The 20524-nt window shown below is 45.3% G+C and overlaps 1 protein-coding gene across 3 annotated transcripts in view; it reads right to left on the reverse strand.

Annotated features, from left to right (window-relative positions):
* LOC129836531 (methylcytosine dioxygenase tet3-B-like) overlaps positions 1-20524 on the reverse strand; it is a 116371-nt gene that overhangs the window by 9834 nt on the left and 86013 nt on the right. For all 3 annotated transcript variants that reach the window (XM_055902839.1, XM_055902840.1, XM_055902841.1), the window contains 4 exons: positions 19897-19990; positions 19378-19586; positions 17831-17981; positions 16024-16251 (listed from right to left, as the gene is read on the reverse strand). In XM_055902839.1, coding sequence (XP_055758814.1) covers positions 16024-16251; positions 17831-17981; positions 19378-19586; positions 19897-19990 — 682 coding nt within the window. The remainder of the gene's footprint in view (positions 1-16023; positions 16252-17830; positions 17982-19377; positions 19587-19896; positions 19991-20524) is intronic.

Here is a 20524-nt window from a genome sequence, read left to right on the forward strand (position 1 = left end):
GAACAGCTTCTATTACCATCAGACTGTTGAACAGCTTCTATCACCATCAGACTGTTGAACAGCTTCTATCACCATCAGACTGTTGAACAGCTTCTATTACCATCAGACTGTTGAACAGCTTCTATTACCAGACCATCAGACTGTTGGACAGCTTCTATCACCAGACCATCAGACTGTTGAACAGCTTCTATTACCATCAGACTGTTGAACAGCTTCTATCACCAGACCATCAGACTGTTGAACAGCTTCTATCACCAGACCATCAGACTGTTGAACAGCTTCTATTACCAGAACATCAGACTGTTGAACAGCTTCTATTACCAGACCATCAGACTGTTGAACAGCTTCTATTACCATCAGACTGTTGAAGAGCTTCTATTACCAGACCATCAGACTGTTGGAAAGCTTCTATTACCAGACCATCAGACTGTTGAACAGCTTCTATTACCAGACCATCAGACTGTTGAACAGCTTCTATCACCAGACCATCAGACTGTTGAACAACTTCTATTACCATCAGACTGTTGAACAGCTTCTATTACCAGACCATCAGACTGTTGAACAGCTTCTATTACCATCAGACTGTTGAACAGCTTCTATCACCAGACCATCAGACTGTTGAACAGCTTCTATTACCATCAGACTGTTGAACAGCTTCTATCACCAGACCATCAGACTGTTGAACAGCTTCTATTACCATCAGACTGTTGAACAGCTTCTATTACCAGACCATCAGACTGTTGGACAGCTTCTATTACCAGACCATCAGAATGTTGAACAGCTTCTATTACCAGACCATCAGACTGTTGAACAGCTTCTATTACCATCAGACTGTTGAACAGCTTCTATTACCATCAGACTGTTGAACAGCTTCTATCACCAGACCATCAGACTGTTGAACAGCTTCTATTACCAGACCATCAGACTGTTGAACAGCTTCTATTACCATCAGAATGTTGAACAGCTTCTATTACCAGACCATCACACTGTTGAACAGCTTCTATTACCATCAGACTGTTGAACAGCTTCTATTACCAGACCATCAGACTGTTGAACAGCTTCTATTACCATCAGACTGTTGAACAGCTTCTATTACCATCAGACTGTTGAACAGCTTCTATTACCATCAGACTGTTGAACAGCTTCTATTACCAGACCATCAGATTGTTGAACAGCTTCTATTACCATCAGACTGTTGAACAGCTTCTATTACCATCAGACTGTTGAACAGCTTCTATTACCAGACCATCAGACTGTTGAACAGCTTCTATCACCAGACCATCAGACTGTTGAACAGTTTCTATTACCATCAGAATGTTGAACAGCTTCTATTACCATCAGAATGTTGAACAACTTCTACTACCATCAGACTGTTGAACAGCTTCTATTACCATCAGACTGTTGAACAGCTTCTATCACCAGACCATCAGACTGTTGAACAGCTTCTATTACCATCAGACTGTTGAACAGCTTCTATTACCAGACCATCAGACTGTTGGACAGCTTCTATTACCATCAGACTGTTGAACAGCTTCTATTACCAGACCATCAGACTGTTGGACAGCTTCTATTACCAGACCATCAGACTGTTGAACAACTTCTATTACCATCAGACTGTTGAACAGCTTCTATCACCAGACCATCAGACTGTTGAACAGCTTCTATTACCATCAGACTGTTGAACAGCTTCTATCACCAGACCATCAGGCTGTTGAACAGCTTCTATTACCAGACCATCAGACTGTTGAACAGCTTCTATCACCAGACCATCAGACTGTTGAACAGCTTCTATTACCATCAGACTGTTGAACAGCTTCTATTACCAGACCATCAGACTGTTGAGCAGCTTCTATTACCATCAGACTGTTGAACAGCTTCTATCACCAGACCATCAGACTGTTGAACAGCTTCTATTACCATCAGACTGTTGAACAGCTTCTATTACCAGACCATCAGACTGTTGAACAGCTTCTATTACCATCAGACTGTTGAACAGCTTCTATTACCAGACCATCAGACTGTTGAACAGCTTCTATTACCATCAGACTGTTGAACAGCTTCTATTACCAGACCATCAGACTGTTGAACAGCTTCAATTACCAGACCATCAGACTGTTGAACAGCTTCTTTATTTTTATTTATTTTATTTAACCTTTATTTAACCAGGTAGGCAAATTGAGAACACGTTCTCATTTACAATTGCGACCTGGCCAAGATAAAGCAAAGCAGTTCGACACATACAACAACACATAGTTACACATGGAGTAAAAACAAACATATAGTCAATAATACAGTGAAAAAAAAATAAGTCTATATACAATGTGAGCAAGTGAGGTGAGATAAGGGAGGTGAAGGCAAACAGATATATGTATAAATAAATAAAAATATAAAAAGGCCATGGAGGCGAAGTGAGTACAACACAGCAAGTAAAATAAAAACTAAAAAAACACTGGAATGGTTGGTTTGCATTGGAAGAAAGTGCAAAGTAGAGACAGAAATAATGGGGTGCAAAGGAGCAAAATAAATTAATAAATAAATACAGTAGGTAAAGAGGTAGTTGTTTGGGCTAAATTGTAGATGGGTTATGTACAGGTGCAGTAATCTATGAGCTGCTCTGACAGCTGGTGCTTAAAGCTAGTGAGGGAGATAGGTGTTTCCAGTTTCAGAGATTTTTGTAGTTCGTTCCAGTCATTGGCAGCAGAGAACTGGAAGGAGAGGCGTCCAAAGGAAGAATTGGTTTTGGGGGTGACTAGAGAGATATACCTGCTGGAGCGCGTGCTACAGGTAGGTGCTGCTATGGTGACCAGCGAGCTGAGATAAGGGGGGACTTTACCTAGCAGGGTCTTGTAGATGACCTGGAACCAGTGGGTTTGGCGACGAGTATGAAGCGAGGGCCAGCCAACGAGAGTGTACAGGTCGCAGTGGTGGGTAGTATATGGGGCTTTGGTGACAAAACGGATGGCACTGTGATAGACTGCATCCAATTTATTGAGTAGGGTTTTGGAGGCTATTTTGTAAATGACATCACCGAAGTCGAGGATTGGTAGGATGGTCAGTTTTACAAGGGTATGTTTGGCAGCATGAGTAAAGGATGCTTTGTTGCGGAATAGGAAGCCAATTCTATCACCAGACCATCAGACTGTTGAACAGCTTCTATTACCATCAGACTGTTGAACAGCTTCTATCACCAGACCATCAGACTGTTGAACAGCTTCTATCACCAGACCATCAGACTGTTGGACAGCTTCTATTACCAGACCATCAGACTGTTGGACAGCTTCTATTACCAGACCATCAGACTGTTGAACAGCTTCTATTACCATCAGACTGTTGAACAGCTTCTATTACCATCAGACTGTTGAACAGCTTCTATTACCATCAGACTGTTGAACAGCTTCTATCACCAGACCATCAGACTGTTGAACAGCTTCTATTACCATCAGACTGTTGAACAACTTCTACTACCATCAGACTGTTGAACAGCTTCTATTACCATCAGACTGTTGAACAGCTTCTATCACCAGACCATCAGACTGTTGAACAGCTTCTATTACCAGACCATCAGACTGTTGGACAGCTTCTATTACCAGACCATCAGACTGTTGGACAGCTTCTATTACCAGACCATCAGACTGTTGAACAGCTTCTATCACCAGACCATCAGACTGTTGAACAGCTTCTATTACCATCAGACTGTTGAACAGCTTCTATCACCAGAACATCAGACTGTTGAACAGCTTCTATTACCAGACCATCAGACTGTTGAACAGCTTCTATCACCAGACCATCAGACTGTTGAACAGCTTCTATTACCATCAGACTGTTGAACAGCTTCTATTACCATCAGACTGTTGAACAGCTTCTATCACCATCAGACTGTTGAACAGCTTCTATCACCATCAGACTGTTGAACAGCTTCTATTACCATCAGACTGTTGAACAGCTTCTATCACCAGAACATCAGACTGTTGAACAGCTTCTATTACCAGACCATCAGACTGTTGAACAGCTTCTATCACCAGACCATCAGACTGTTGAACAGCTTCTGTTACCATCAGACTGTTGAACAGCTTCTATTACCATCAGACTGTTGAACAGCTTCTATCACCATCAGACTGTTGAACAGCTTCTATCACCATCAGACTGTTGAACAGCTTCTATTACCATCAGACTGTTGAACAGCTTCTATTACCAGACCATCAGACTGTTGGACAGCTTCTATCACCAGACCATCAGACTGTTGAACAGCTTCTATTACCATCAGACTGTTGAACAGCTTCTATCACCAGACCATCAGACTGTTGAACAGCTTCTATCACCAGACCATCAGACTGTTGAACAGCTTCTATTACCAGACCATCAGACTGTTGAACAGCTTCTATTACCAGACCATCAGACTGTTGAACAGCTTCTATTACCATCAGACTGTTGAAGAGCTTCTATTACCAGACCATCAGACTGTTGGAAAGCTTCTATTACCAGACCATCAGACTGTTGAACAGCGTCTATTACCAGACCATCAGACTGTTGAACAGCTTCTATCACCAGACCATCAGACTGTTGAACAACTTCTATTACCATCAGACTGTTGAACAGCTTCTATTACCAGACCATCAGACTGTTGAACAGCTTCTATTACCATCAGACTGTTGAACAGCTTCTATCACCAGACCATCAGACTGTTGAACAGCTTCTATTACCATCAGACTGTTGAACAGCTTCTATCACCAGACCATCAGACTGTTGAACAGCTTCTATTACCATCAGACTGTTGAACAGCTTCTATTACCAGACCATCAGACTGTTGGACAGCTTCTATTACCAGACCATCAGAATGTTGAACAGCTTCTATTACCAGACCATCAGACTGTTGAACAGCTTCTATTACCATCAGACTGTTGAACAGCTTCTATTACCATCAGACTGTTGAACAGCTTCTATCACCAGACCATCAGACTGTTGAACAGCTTCTATTACCAGACCATCAGACTGTTGAACAGCTTCTATTACCATCAGAATGTTGAACAGCTTCTATTACCAGACCATCACACTGTTGAACAGCTTCTATTACCATCAGACTGTTGAACAGCTTCTATTACCAGACCATCAGACTGTTGAACAGCTTCTATTACCATCAGACTGTTGAACAGCTTCTATTACCATCAGACTGTTGAACAGCTTCTATTACCATCAGACTGTTGAACAGCTTCTATTACCAGACCATCAGATTGTTGAACAGCTTCTATTACCATCAGACTGTTGAACAGCTTCTATTACCATCAGACTGTTGAACAGCTTCTATTACCAGACCATCAGACTGTTGAACAGCTTCTATCACCAGACCATCAGACTGTTGAACAGTTTCTATTACCATCAGAATGTTGAACAGCTTCTATTACCATCAGAATGTTGAACAACTTCTACTACCATCAGACTGTTGAACAGCTTCTATTACCATCAGACTGTTGAACAGCTTCTATCACCAGACCATCAGACTGTTGAACAGCTTCTATTACCATCAGACTGTTGAACAGCTTCTATTACCAGACCATCAGACTGTTGGACAGCTTCTATTACCATCAGACTGTTGAACAGCTTCTATTACCAGACCATCAGACTGTTGGACAGCTTCTATTACCAGACCATCAGACTGTTGAACAACTTCTATTACCATCAGACTGTTGAACAGCTTCTATCACCAGACCATCAGACTGTTGAACAGCTTCTATTACCATCAGACTGTTGAACAGCTTCTATCACCAGACCATCAGACTGTTGAACAGCTTCTATTACCAGACCATCAGACTGTTGAACAGCTTCTATCACCAGACCATCAGACTGTTGAACAGCTTCTATTACCATCAGACTGTTGAACAGCTTCTATTACCAGACCATCAGACTGTTGAGCAGCTTCTATTACCATCAGACTGTTGAACAGCTTCTATCACCAGACCATCAGACTGTTGAACAGCTTCTATTACCATCAGACTGTTGAACAGCTTCTATTACCAGACCATCAGACTGTTGAACAGCTTCTATTACCATCAGACTGTTGAACAGCTTCTATTACCAGACCATCAGACTGTTGAACAGCTTCTATTACCATCAGACTGTTGAACAGCTTCTATTACCAGACCATCAGACTGTTGAACAGCTTCAATTACCAGACCATCAGACTGTTGAACAGCTTCTTTATTTTTATTTATTTTATTTAACCTTTATTTAACCAGGTAGGCAAATTGAGAACACGTTCTCATTTACAATTGCGACCTGGCCAAGATAAAGCAAAGCAGTTCGACACATACAACAACACATAGTTACACATGGAGTAAAAACAAACATATAGTCAATAATACAGTGAAAATGTAACGATAATCCTCCTCCTCTTCATCCGAAAAGGAGGAGTATTGAGGGAACCAAGGTGCAGCGCGTTGAAATGACATGATGAATTTATTTAATGAGACAAAACGAACTATACTTGAAAATGATACAAAATAACAAAACGAAAGTAGACAGTCCTGAACGACGAACTTACATACAACGTGACGAACGAAATGAACAGGCACAGACTACATGAAATGAACAAACCGTATACAGTCCCGTATGGTGCAAACATTGACACGGACACAGGAGACAACCACCCACAAACAAACACTGTGAACCGCCTACCTAAATATGACTCTCAATTAGAGGAACGCCAAACACCTGCCTCCAATTGAGAGCCATACCAGGCAACCCTAAACCAACATAGAAACAGACAACATAGAATGCCCACCCAAACTCACGTCCTGACCAACTAACACACAAAACTAAACAGAAAACAGGTCAGGAACGTGACAGTACCCCCCCCACAAGGTGCGAACTCCGGACGCACCAGCACAAAGTCTAGGGGAGGGTCTGGGTGGGCATCTAACCACGGTGGTGGCTCAGGCTCCGGGCGCGGTTCCCACCCCACCATAATCCATCCTAACTTCCTCCCACAAAGAATGTCCACCCTCTTTCTTCCCCCACACAATTCTCTTAATAATATATTAAATAAAGATAACACCAGGACAGAGAGATAAATCAAGATAGAGGGATAGATAAGACTATAGAGATAGATGAAGATAGAGAGGGAGATTAGGATAGAGGGGCAACTCCGGACTGAAAGGCAGCTCCGGACAGAGAGACAGCTCTGGACTGATGGGCAGTTCTGGGTATCCAGCCTTTTCAGGCTGAAGGGCAGCTCATGGCTGACTGACGACTCTCGATGCTCATGGCTGGCTGACGGCTCTCGACGCTCATGGCAGGCTGACGGCTCTCGACGCTCATGGCAGGCTGACGGCTCTCGACGCTCATGGCAGGCTGACGGCTCTCGACGCTCATGGCAGGCTGACGGCTCTCGACGCTCATGGCAGGCTGACGGCTCTCGACGCTCATGGCAGGCTGACGGCTCTCGACGCTCATGGCAGGCTGACGGCTCACGACGCTCATGGCGCTCTGACGGCTCTGGCTGCTCATGGCTCTCTGACGGCTCTGGCTGCTCATGGCTCACTGACGGCTCTGGCTGCACATGGCTCTTTGACGGCTCTGGCTGCTCATGGCGCTCTGACGGCTCTGGCTGCTCATGGCTCGCTGGCGGCTCTGGCAGATCCTGTCTGGTTGGCGGCTCTGGCAGATCCTGTCTGGTTGGCGGCTCTGGCAGATCCTGTCTGGTTGGCGGCCCTAGCAGATCCTGTCTGGTTGGCGGCTCTCGCAGATCCTGTCTGGCTGACGGCTCTAGCGGCTCCTGTCTGGCTGATGGCTCTAGCGGCTCCTGTCTGGCTGACGGCTCTGTAGGCTCATGGCAGACGGGCGGCTTTGCAGGCTCATGGCAGACGGGCGGCTTTGCAGGCTCCTGGCAGACGGATGGCTCAGATGGCGCTGGGGAGACGGATGGCTCAGATGGCGCTGGGGAGACGGATGGCTCAGATGGCGCTGGGGAGACGGATGGCTCAGATGGCGCTGGTGAGACGGATGGCTCTGGCCGGATATGGCGCACTGTAGACCTGGTGCGTGGTGCCGGAACTGGAGGCACCGTGCTAATGATAAGCACCTTCCTACTAGTGCGGGGAGCAGGGACAGGGCACACTGTATCCTCAAAGCCTACTCTACCCCTGATGCGTGGTACCGGCACTGGTGACGCCGGGCTGAGGACAAGCACATCAGGATTAGTAGGGGGAGAATATATAGTGTGTACAGGGCTCTGGAGACGCACTGGTAGCTTAATGCGTGGGGCCGGAACTGGAGGCACCGGGCTAGATGCACGCACTACAGGGAGAGTGCGTGGAGGAGGAACAGGGCTCTGGAAATGCACTGGTAGCCTAGTGCGTAATGTAGGCACTGTAGGTACTAGGCTGGGGCGGGGAGGTGGCGCCGGAAATACCGGACCGTGCAGGCGTACTGGCTCTCTTGAGCATTGAGCCTGCCCAACCTTACCTGGTTGAATGCTCCCGGTCGCCCTGCCAGTGCGGCGAGGTGGAATAGCCCGCACTGGGCTATGCAGGCGAACCGGGGAAACCATGCGTAAGGCAGGTGCCATGTATGCCGGCCCGAGGAGACGCACTGGAGACCAGACGCGTTGAGCCGGCCTCATGACACCTGGCTCAATGCCCAATCTAGCCCTACCAGTGCGGGGAGGTGGAATAACCCGCACTGGGCTATGCACACGTACAGGAGACACCGTGCGCTCTACTGCGTAACACGGTGTCTGCCCGTACTCCCGCTCTCCACGGTTAGCCTGGGAAGTGGGCGCAGGTCTCCTACCTGCCCTTGGCCCACAACCCCTTAGCCCCCCCCCAAGAATTTTTTGGGAATTACTCACGGGCTTTTCGGGCTTCCGTGCAAGACGCGTCCCCTCATAACTCCGGTTCTTCACTCCAGTAGCCTCTGCTCTCCTCAGTGCCTCCACCTGTTCCCATGGGAGGCGATCCCTTCCAGCCAGGATCTCCTCCCATGTGTAGCAACCTTTACCGTCCAATACATCGTCCCAAGTCCATTCCTCCTTCTTGCGCTGTCCCTTACTCCGTTGACTCCGCTGCTTGGCTCTGGTAATTTGGTGGGTGGTTCTGTAACGATAATCCTCCTCCTCTTCATCCGAAAAGGAGGAGTATTGAGGGAACCAAGGTGCAGCGCGTTGAAATGACATGATGAATTTATTTAATGAGACAAAACGAACTATACTTGAAAATGATACAAAATAACAAAACGAAAGTAGACAGTCCTGAACGACGAACTTACATACAACGTGACGAACGAAATGAACAGGCACAGACTACATGAAATGAACAAACCGTATACAGTCCCGTATGGTGCAAACATTGACACGGACACAGGAGACAACCACCCACAAACAAACACTGTGAACCGCCTACCTAAATATGACTCTCAATTAGAGGAACGCCAAACACCTGCCTCCAATTGAGAGCCATACCAGGCAACCCTAAACCAACATAGAAACAGACAACATAGAATGCCCACCCAAACTCACGTCCTGACCAACTAACACACAAAACTAAACAGAAAACAGGTCAGGAACGTGACAGAAAAAAAAATAAGTCTATATACAATGTGAGCAAGTGAGGTGAGATAAGGGAGGTGAAGGCAAACAGATATATGTATAAATAAATAAAAATATAAAAAGGCCATGGAGGCGAAGTGAGTACAACACAGCAAGTAAAATAAAAACTAAAAAAACACTGGAATGGTTGGTTTGCATTGGAAGAAAATGCAAAGTAGAGACAGAAATAATGGGGTGCAAAGGAGCAAAATAAATTAATAAATAAATACAGTAGGTAAAGAGGTAGTTGTTTGGGCTAAATTGTAGATGGGTTATGTACAGGTGCAGTAATCTATGAGCTGCTCTGACAGCTGGTGCTTAAAGCTAGTGAGGGAGATAGGTGTTTCCAGTTTCAGAGATTTTTGTAGTTCGTTCCAGTCATTGGCAGCAGAGAACTGGAAGGAGAGGCGTCCAAAGGAAGAATTGGTTTTGGGGGTGACTAGAGAGATATACCTGCTGGAGCGCGTGCTACAGGTAGGTGCTGCTATGGTGACCAGCGAGCTGAGATAAGGGGGGACTTTACCTAGCAGGGTCTTGTAGATGACCTGGAACCAGTGGGTTTGGCGACGAGTATGAAGCGAGGGCCAGCCAACGAGAGTGTACAGGTCGCAGTGGTGGGTAGTATATGGGGCTTTGGTGACAAAACGGATGGCACTGTGATAGACTGCATCCAATTTATTGAGTAGGGTTTTGGAGGCTATTTTGTAAATGACATCACCGAAGTCGAGGATTGGTAGGATGGTCAGTTTTACAAGGGTATGTTTGGCAGCATGAGTAAAGGATGCTTTGTTGCGGAATAGGAAGCCAATTCTATCACCAGACCATCAGACTGTTGAACAGCTTCTATTACCATCAGACTGTTGAACAGCTTCTATCACCAGACCATCAGACTGTTGAACAGCTTCTATCACCAGACCATCAGACTGTTGGACAGCTTCTATTACCAGACCATCAGACTGTTGGACAGCTTCTATTACCAGACCATCAGACTGTTGAACAGCTTCTATTACCATCAGACTGTTGAACAGCTTCTATTACCATCAGACTGTTGAACAGCTTCTATTACCATCAGACTGTTGAACAGCTTCTATCACCAGACCATCAGACTGTTGAACAGCTTCTATTACCATCAGACTGTTGAACAACTTCTACTACCATCAGACTGTTGAACAGCTTCTATTACCATCAGACTGTTGAACAGCTTCTATCACCAGACCATCAGACTGTTGAACAGCTTCTATTACCAGACCATCAGACTGTTGGACAGCTTCTATTACCAGACCATCAGACTGTTGGACAGCTTCTATTACCAGACCATCAGACTGTTGAACAGCTTCTATCACCAGACCATCAGACTGTTGAACAGCTTCTATTACCATCAGACTGTTGAACAGCTTCTATCACCAGAACATCAGACTGTTGAACAGCTTCTATTACCAGACCATCAGACTGTTGAACAGCTTCTATCACCAGACCATCAGACTGTTGAACAGCTTCTATTACCATCAGACTGTTGAACAGCTTCTATTACCATCAGACTGTTGAACAGCTTCTATCACCATCAGACTGTTGAACAGCTTCTATCACCATCAGACTGTTGAACAGCTTCTATTACCATCAGACTGTTGAACAGCTTCTATTACCAGACCATCAGACTGTTGGACAGCTTCTATCACCAGACCATCAGACTGTTGAACAGCTTCTATTACCATCAGACTGTTGAACAGCTTCTATCACCAGACCATCAGACTGTTGAACAGCTTCTATTACCATCAGACTGTTGAACAGCTTCTATCACCAGACCATCAGACTGTTGAACAGCTTCTATCACCAGACCATCAGACTGTTGAACAGCTTCTATTACCAGACCATCAGACTGTTGAACAGCTTCTATTACCAGACCATCAGACTGTTGAACAGCTTCTATTACCATCAGACTGTTGAAGAGCTTCTATTACCAGACCATCCGACTGTTGGACAGCTTCTATTACCAGACCATCAGACTGTTGGAAAGCTTCTATTACCAGACCATCAGACTGTTGAACAGCTTCTATTACCAGACCATCAGACTGTTGAACAGCTTCTATCACCAGACCATCAGACTGTTGAACAACTTCTATTACCATCAGACTGTTGAACAGCTTCTATTACCAGACCATCAGACTGTTGAACAGCTTCTATTACCATCAGACTGTTGAACAGCTTCTATCACCAGACCATCAGACTGTTGAACAGCTTCTATTACCATCAGACTGTTGAACAGCTTCTATCACCAGACCATCAGACTGTTGAACAGCTTCTATTACCATCAGACTGTTGAACAGCTTCTATTACCAGACCATCAGACTGTTGGACAGCTTCTATTACCAGACCATCAGAATGTTGAACAGCTTCTATTACCAGACCATCAGACTGTTGAACAGCTTCTATTACCATCAGACTGTTGAACAGCTTCTATTACCATCAGACTGTTGAACAGCTTCTATCACCAGACCATCAGACTGTTGAACAGCTTCTATTACCAGACCATCAGACTGTTGAACAGCTTCTATTACCATCAGAATGTTGAACAGCTTCTATTACCAGACCATCACACTGTTGAACAGCTTCTATTACCATCAGACTGTTGAACAGCTTCTATTACCAGACCATCAGACTGTTGAACAGCTTCTATTACCATCAGACTGTTGAACAGCTTCTATTACCATCAGACTGTTGAACAGCTTCTATTACCATCAGACTGTTGAACAGCTTCTATTACCATCAGACTGTTGAACAGCTTCTATTACCAGACCATCAGATTGTTGAACAGCTTCTATTACCATCAGACTGTTGAACAGCTTCTATTACCATCAGACTGTTGAACAGCTTCTATTACCAGACCATCAGACTGTTGAACAGCTTCTATCACCAGACCATCAGACTGTTGAACAGTTTCTATTACCATCAGAATGTTGAACAGCTTCTATTACCATCAGAACGTTGAACAACTTCTACTACCATCAGACTGTTGAACAGCTTCTATTACCATCAGACTGTTGAACAGCTTCTATCACCAGACCATCAGACTGTTGAACAGCTTCTATTACCATCAGACTGTTGAACAGCTTCTATTACCAGACCATCAGACTGTTGGACAGCTTCTATTACCATCAGACTGTTGAACAGCTTCTATTACCAGACCATCAGACTGTTGGACAGCTTCTATTACCAGACCATCAGACTGTTGAACAACTTCTATTACCATCAGACTGTTGAACAGCTTCTATCACCAGACCATCAGACTGTTGAACAGCTTCTATTACCAGACCATCAGACTGTTGAACAGCTTCTATCACCAGACCATCAGACTGTTGAACAGCTTCTATTACCATCAGACTGTTGAACAGCTTCTATTACCATCAGACTGTTGAACAGCTTCTATTACCAGACCATCAGACTGTTGAACAGCTTCTATTACCATCAGACTGTTGAACAGCTTCTATTACCAGACCATCAGACTGTTGAACAGCTTCTATTACCAGACCATCAGACTGTTGAACAGCTTCTATCACCAGACGATCAGACTGTTGAACAGCTTCTATTACCATCAGACTGTTGAACAGCTTCTATTACCAGACCATCAGACTGTTGAGCAGCTTCTATTACCATCAGACTGTTGAACAGCTTCTATCACCAGACCATCAGACTGTTGAACAGCTTCTATTACCATCAGACTGTTGAACAGCTTCTATTACCAGACCATCAGACTGTTGAACAGCTTCTATTACCATCAGACTGTTGAACAGCTTCTATTACCAGACCATCAGACTGTTGAACAGCTTCTATTACCATCAGACTGTTGAACAGCTTCTATTACCAGACCATCAGACTGTTGAACAGCTTCAATTACCAGACCATCAGACTGTTGAACAGCTTCTTTATTTTTATTTATTTTATTTAACCTTTATTTAACCAGGTAGGCAAATTGAGAACACGTTCTCATTTACAATTGTGACCTGGCCAAGATAAAGCAAAGCAGTTCGACACATACAACAACACATAGTTACACATGGAGTAAAAACAAACATATAGTCAATAATACAGTGAAAAAAAAATAAGTCTATATACAATGTGAGCAAGTGAGGTGAGATAAGGGAGGTGAAGGCAAACAGATATATGTATAAATAAATAAAAATATAAAAAGGCCATGGAGGCGAAGTGAGTACAACACAGCAAGTAAAATAAAAACTAAAAAAACACTGGAATGGTTGGTTTGCATTGGAAGAAAGTGCAAAGTAGAGACAGAAATAATGGGGTGCAAAGGAGCAAAATAAATTAATAAATAAATACAGTAGGTAAAGAGGTAGTTGTTTGGGCTAAATTGTAGATGGGTTATGTACAGGTGCAGTAATCTATGAGCTGCTCTGACAGCTGGTGCTTAAAGCTAGTGAGGGAGATAGGTGTTTCCAGTTTCAGAGATTTTTGTAGTTCGTTCCAGTCATTGGCAGCAGAGAACTGGAAGGAGAGGCGTCCAAAGGAAGAATTGGTTTTGGGGGTGACTAGAGAGATATACCTGCTGGAGCGCGTGCTACAGGTAGGTGCTGCTATGGTGACCAGCGAGCTGAGATAAGGGGGGACTTTACCTAGCAGGGTCTTGTAGATGACCTGGAACCAGTGGGTTTGGCGACGAGTATGAAGCGAGGGCCAGCCAACGAGAGTGTACAGGTCGCAGTGGTGGGTAGTATATGGGGCTTTGGTGACAAAACGGATGGCACTGTGATAGACTGCATCCAATTTATTGAGTAGGGTTTTGGAGGCTATTTTGTAAATGACATCACCGAAGTCGAGGATTGGTAGGATGGTCAGTTTTACAAGGGTATGTTTGGCAGCATGAGTAAAGGATGCTTTGTTGCGGAATAGGAAGCCAATTCTATCACCAGACCATCAGACTGTTGAACAGCTTCTATTACCATCAGACTGTTGAACAGCTTCTATCACCAGACCATCAGACTGTTGAACAGCTTCTATCACCAGACCATCAGACTGTTGAACAGCTTCTATTACCAGACCATCAGACTGTTGGACAGCTTCTATTACCAGACCATCAGACTGTTGAACAGCTTCTATTACCATCAGACTGTTGAACAGCTTCTATTACCATCAGACTGTTGAACAGCTTCTATTACCATCAGACTGTTGAACAGCTTCTATCACCAGACCATCAGACTGTTGAACAGCTTCTATTACCATCAGAATGTTGAACAGCTTCTATTACCAGACCATCACACTGTTGAACAGCTTCTATTACCATCAGACTGTTGAACAGCTTCTATTACCAGACCATCAGACTGTTGAACAGCTTCTATTACCATCAGACTGTTGAACAGCTTCTATTACCATCAGACTGTTGAACAGCTTCTATTACCAGACCATCAGAATGTTGAACAACTTCTATTACCATCAGACTGTTGAACAGCTTCTATCACCAGACCATCAGACTGTTGAACAGCTTCTATCACCATCAGACTGTTGAACAACTTCTATTACCATCAGACTGTTGAACAGCTTCTATTACCAGACCATCAGACTGTTGAACAGCTTCTATCACCAGACCATCAGACTGTTGAACAGCTTCTATTACCATCAGACTGTTGAACAGCTTCTATTACCATCAGACTGTTGAACAGCTTCTATTACCAGACCATCAGACTGTTGAACAGCTTCTATTACCATCAGACTGTTGAACAGCTTCTATTACCAGACCATCAGACTGTTGAACAGCTTCTATTACCATCAGACTGTTGAACAGCTTCTATTAACATCAGACTGTTGAACAGCTTCTATTACCAGACCATCAGACTGTTGAACAGCCATCAATAATCGTCTACCAGGTGATGCACAGACAACACACACACATAAATTATCACACACACACACACATACAGACACAGACACACACACACAGCCAACGATAATGTCCGATGTTATACAGACATTTAACCACTGGATACTACCGGTTTACACTGTGTATTTAAATACTGTATTCTAGACATACCTGTAGCTCATTGTAATATTTCTACTATTGTACATTGCATTTTAGTGACACTTTATACACACCGCAGGTCAGTCTAATATATCTACTGCTGTACATATCATTCTTAGTATATATTGTCTAAATGAATCTGGTGTAGATACTTGTAGATTGCATTTGAACTACTGTTACAGTGTTATTTGGGTTCTTAATCTGATCCGTTCCAATTCTTTCTTCATTTGTTTTATTATCTGTGTACTTGTTTAACATTTTACTGAATTTAGAAGCTAGTAACATAAGCATTTCGCTAAACATCTGCTAAACTGTGTACGGGACCAATCAACTTTGATTTGATTTGACCTGTGTCTATGTCTCTGTTTGTTTGACAGCGAATATGTGTGTGCATGTGAATCCAGCCATGTGAGGAGCATACCACAGTGCTGCCGTTGTTCATGTTCTGTGTGTCTTTGTGAGCGTGGGCGCAGAAATCCACACATGCCGTGACCCCGGAGAAAGGTCGGCCTGCACTCCGACCCAGCCTGCAATCCTGGCCCGCCTGCTCCAGATCCACCTGGTTTTGGAAGGCCTCTGGGGCCAGTCTCTGGTAGACAGGACCCAGGTCTGTGGCCAGGTTCTGCAGACGATGCTCCAGCTTCACCTCCTGAACAACACACAGACAGACAACACACAGATCAGAGGTAGAGTGGGACAAATACGAACAGTAACAGATGAGGGAAAAGCTGTGTGAAATTAAAGGAGAGCCCCGGGAGAATCCCTGAAATCCCAGTTTCAGCCACTGTTGTCCTTGTCAGACTTTGGCTGTCATACCCACCTGAGGCCACTAGGCGGTGTCTATTAGCCATTTTAACATGCCAAGAAGACTATTCACTGAGGAATATCTATTCTAAACCATTGTTTATGAAGCTATAACAAGACATACATTAGCAAAGTAGAGAGCTAGGGTCTAGGCATATAGGGAAGGGGCTGGGGTTTATTTTCCGACCAGGCTCTCAAATCTAAGTAAGGGTGTCAAACTCAATTTCTAGAGCGCCACAGTGTCTGCTGGTTTTTCCGCTCTTTCCCTTAAGATAGCTCTGACCCGACCAAATGTACATAGAAATGTGAGTTATAGATCTGTCATTCTCATCAAAAGCAAGTCTAAGAAGCAGTAGATCTGTTCTATGAGCAATATTTCTATGCATTTTAGCGTCTTTTACTTTCAGTTTTGTAAGCCAGCTTAAAAAGTGTAATGGCTTTCCTCCTCCTCTTCATCTGAAGAGGAGGAGCAGGGATTGAACCAAAATGCAGCGTTGTAGTTCGACATATTATTTATTTACAACAAACAGACGAAGACGAAAAACTCTTGAACAAAAATACAAAACAATAAACGACGTAGACAGACCTGGACGACGAACTTACATGAAACACGAAGAACGCATGAACAGGAAAACTGACTACATAAAACGAACGAACAAACAAAACCAAAAACAGTCCCGTGTGGCGTAACATACACAGACACTGACACAGGAGACAACCACCCACAAACAAACAGTGTGAAAACACCTACCTTAATATGGCTCTCAATCAGAGGAAATGAAAACCACCTGCTTCTAATTGAGAGCCATATCCGGTCACCCTTTAACCAACATAGAAACACATAACATAGACTACCCACCCAAACTCACGCCCTGACCGTCAAACACATACAAAATAACAGAAAACCGGTCAGGAACGTGACAAAAAGGCTGAAAATACAAATCAAATTTCAAATCAAATTGATTTATAAAGCCCTTCTTACATCAGCTGATATCTCAAAGTGCTGTACAGAAACCCAGCCTAAAACCCCAAACAGCAAGCAATGCAGGTGTAGAAGCACGGTGGCTAGGAAAAACTCCCTAGGAAGGCCAGAACCTAGGAAGAAACCTAGAGAGGAACCAGGCTATGAGGGGTGGCCAGTCCTCTTCTGGCTGTGCCAATATGTTTGTTAATGGAAAATATATTTCACAGCGGTTTAGATGGTATAATGATTATCTACACTATCCGGTCTTGTTTTGTCACAAACTAAAATTAGGGGAACTATTCGAATTTTAGCAACCAGGAAATGGCACAGCGATTTCTATTTTTGTGTAGCTTTAATTAGGAAAATACGTGCAAGGGAGGGATGAAGATCTGCTGACACTGTGGCCGGCCCTAGAGGAATGGAGTTTGACGCAGTTTGACTGGAGTGTCCTGGTCCTCACCTCCTGTGGCATGTCTCCCAGCAGGCGGAACTTGCGGGGGATCTTGCTGCGGGCGAACTTGCAGCCGTTGAAGTACATACTCCAGGAGCAGCCGAAGGAGAAGGAAGCGCCGCAGGTGTTCGGGTCCACACCCTGGCAAGCACACGTCCGACTGGAGATAGAGGGGGAGAGATGGAGAAATGGGGAGAGGGAGGAGAGAGGGAAGGAGGGAGAGAGATGGGGAGAGGGAAGGAGGGAGAGAGATGGGGAGAGGGAAGGAGGGAGAGAGATGGGGAGAGAGAAGGAGGGAGAGAGATGGGGAGAGGGAGGAGAGAGAGATGGGGAGAGGGAAGGAGGGAGAGAGATGGGGAGAGGGAAGGAGGGAGAGAGATGGGGAGAGGGAAGGAGGGAGAGAGAATTGGAGAGGGGAGGAGGGAGAGAGATGGGGAGAGGGAAGAAGGGAGAGAGATGGGTAGAGGGAAGGAGGGAGAGAGATGGGGAGAGGGAAGGAGGGAGAGAGATGGGGAGAGGGAAGGAGGGAGAGAGAATTGGAGAGGGGAGGAGGGAGAGAGATGGGGAGAGGGAAGAAGGGAGAGAGATGGGGAGAGGGAAGGAGGGAGAGAGAATTGGAGAGGGGAGGAGGGAGAGAGATGGGGAGAGGGAAGGAAGGAGAGAGATGGGGAGAGGGAGGAGAGAGAGGAGGGAGAGAGATGGGGAGAGGGAAGGAGGGAGAGAGATGGGGAGAGAGAGGAGAGAGAGAGATGGGGAGAGGGAAGGAGAGAGAGAGATGGGGAGAGGGAAGGAGGGAGAGAGATGGGGAGAGGGAGGAGAGAGAGGAGGGAGAAAGATGGGGAGAGAGAGGAGGGAGAAAGATGGGGAGAGGGAAGGAGGGAGAGAGATGGGGAGAGGGAGGAGAGAGAGGAGGGAGAAAGATGGGGAGAGAGAGGAGGGAGAAAGATGGGGAGAGAGAGGAGGGAGAAAGATGGGGAGAGAGAGGAGGGAGAAAGATGGGGAGAGAGAGGAGGGAGAAAGATGGGGAGAGAGAGGAGAGAGAAAGATGGGGAGAGAGAGGAGGGAGAAAGATGGGGAGAGAGAGGAGGGAAAGAGATGGGGAGAGGGAAGGAGTGAGAGAGATGGGGAGAGGAAAGGAGGGAGAGAGATGGGGAGCGGGAGGAGTAAGAGAGATGGGGAGAGGGAGGAGAGAGAGCAGGGAGAGAGATGGGGAGAGGGAAGGAGGGAGAGAGATGGGGAGAGGGAGGAGAGAGGAGGGAGCGATATGGGGAGAGGGAAGGAGGGAGAGAGATGGGGAGAGATGGGGAGAGGGAGGAGAGAGAGGAGGGAGAGAGATGAGGAGAGGGAGGAGAAAGCGGGAGGATGAGGTGAGACAATCACTAGATCCTGGCACACAACTGCAGAGAGCGGGAAAGAGACAGGTCACTATCTAGAAATGCTAGAAAGAAAATAACTCACTCCTTTGTTATGACAATAATTAGTTCTATGAATGTAAATGTGTATGTGTAAGCCTATTATTAAATAATAGGTAAAAGTATTTTCTTTCAGTAACTCACTCCTCGTTGAGTGCACAGCGCCGGCTGGTGGGGGAGCCGTATTTACAGAGAGTCTGGGTGAGCTCTTGGTACAGACTGTCTGCCACGCCCCGGGGGATGCCCTCCCATGCCAAGATGAGAATCACCACCACGGCACTCTCACAGTGGTGCCCTGCCCGGTGTCTCACCAGACACAGCAACTTCTCCTCCTCACTGCCCCGACGGATCACCTGGGGGAGAGAGAAGGGTTACTACACAGACATGAAGATGTGTATACACACACACAGCCACATACAAACACACACGTGTGCATACACACACACACACACACACACACACACACAGCCACACACAGCCACACACACACACACACACACACACACACACACACACACACACACACACCCACCCACCCACCCACACACACACACACACACACACACACACACACACACACACACACACACACACACACACACACACACACACACACACACACACACACACACACACACACACACACACACACAAGGTACTAACCCACTTGGCGATGGGACAGCCCTGGGAACTGCGTCCTTCTTTCCCAGTATACACCACCACCTCCACCCTTACCGCCTTCCCTTTCTCTCCATACCTTTGAACACACACAGCGATAACATACATCATATATTAACGGTTTTTCCCACGTCTCACCTTAAAACATAAAAACACAATCGTTTCAGCAATGTCATCTCTCCCCATTTCTGTGACCATCAGCACTACAATCTTGCAATGACTGTCAATACAGCCACAAATCACATTTTGAGAACTTTAGCAAAAGACAGTGGGACTACATCAATAGCCAAAATGCAGCAAAAGTTTTTGGAACAACTCAAAACAAGTAAAAACTGTTTAAAACTAAAGCACTGATGTCATTCAGCAGAAACTACAGAGCAGAGACTCTCCTCATGGGCCCCTCAGCTCGGCCCATGAGGTTTCCTGTTCTAACACGCAGGGTGTGTGTGTGTGTGTTTTTGTATGTGTGAATATGTATCTCTGTGTGTGTGTGTGTGTGGCAAGCTTGGTGCTGCTTTCCTTCAGCGACAGCCTCTATAATATAATATATGAGCTATAATATGACTGTAAGCCCCACCTCATTCCATGAACACCACGAGCCCTGTGGGATACC

Source organism: Salvelinus fontinalis, chromosome 37, assembly GCF_029448725.1.
Source record: "Salvelinus fontinalis isolate EN_2023a chromosome 37, ASM2944872v1, whole genome shotgun sequence".
NCBI lineage: Eukaryota > Metazoa > Chordata > Actinopteri > Salmoniformes > Salmonidae > Salvelinus > Salvelinus fontinalis.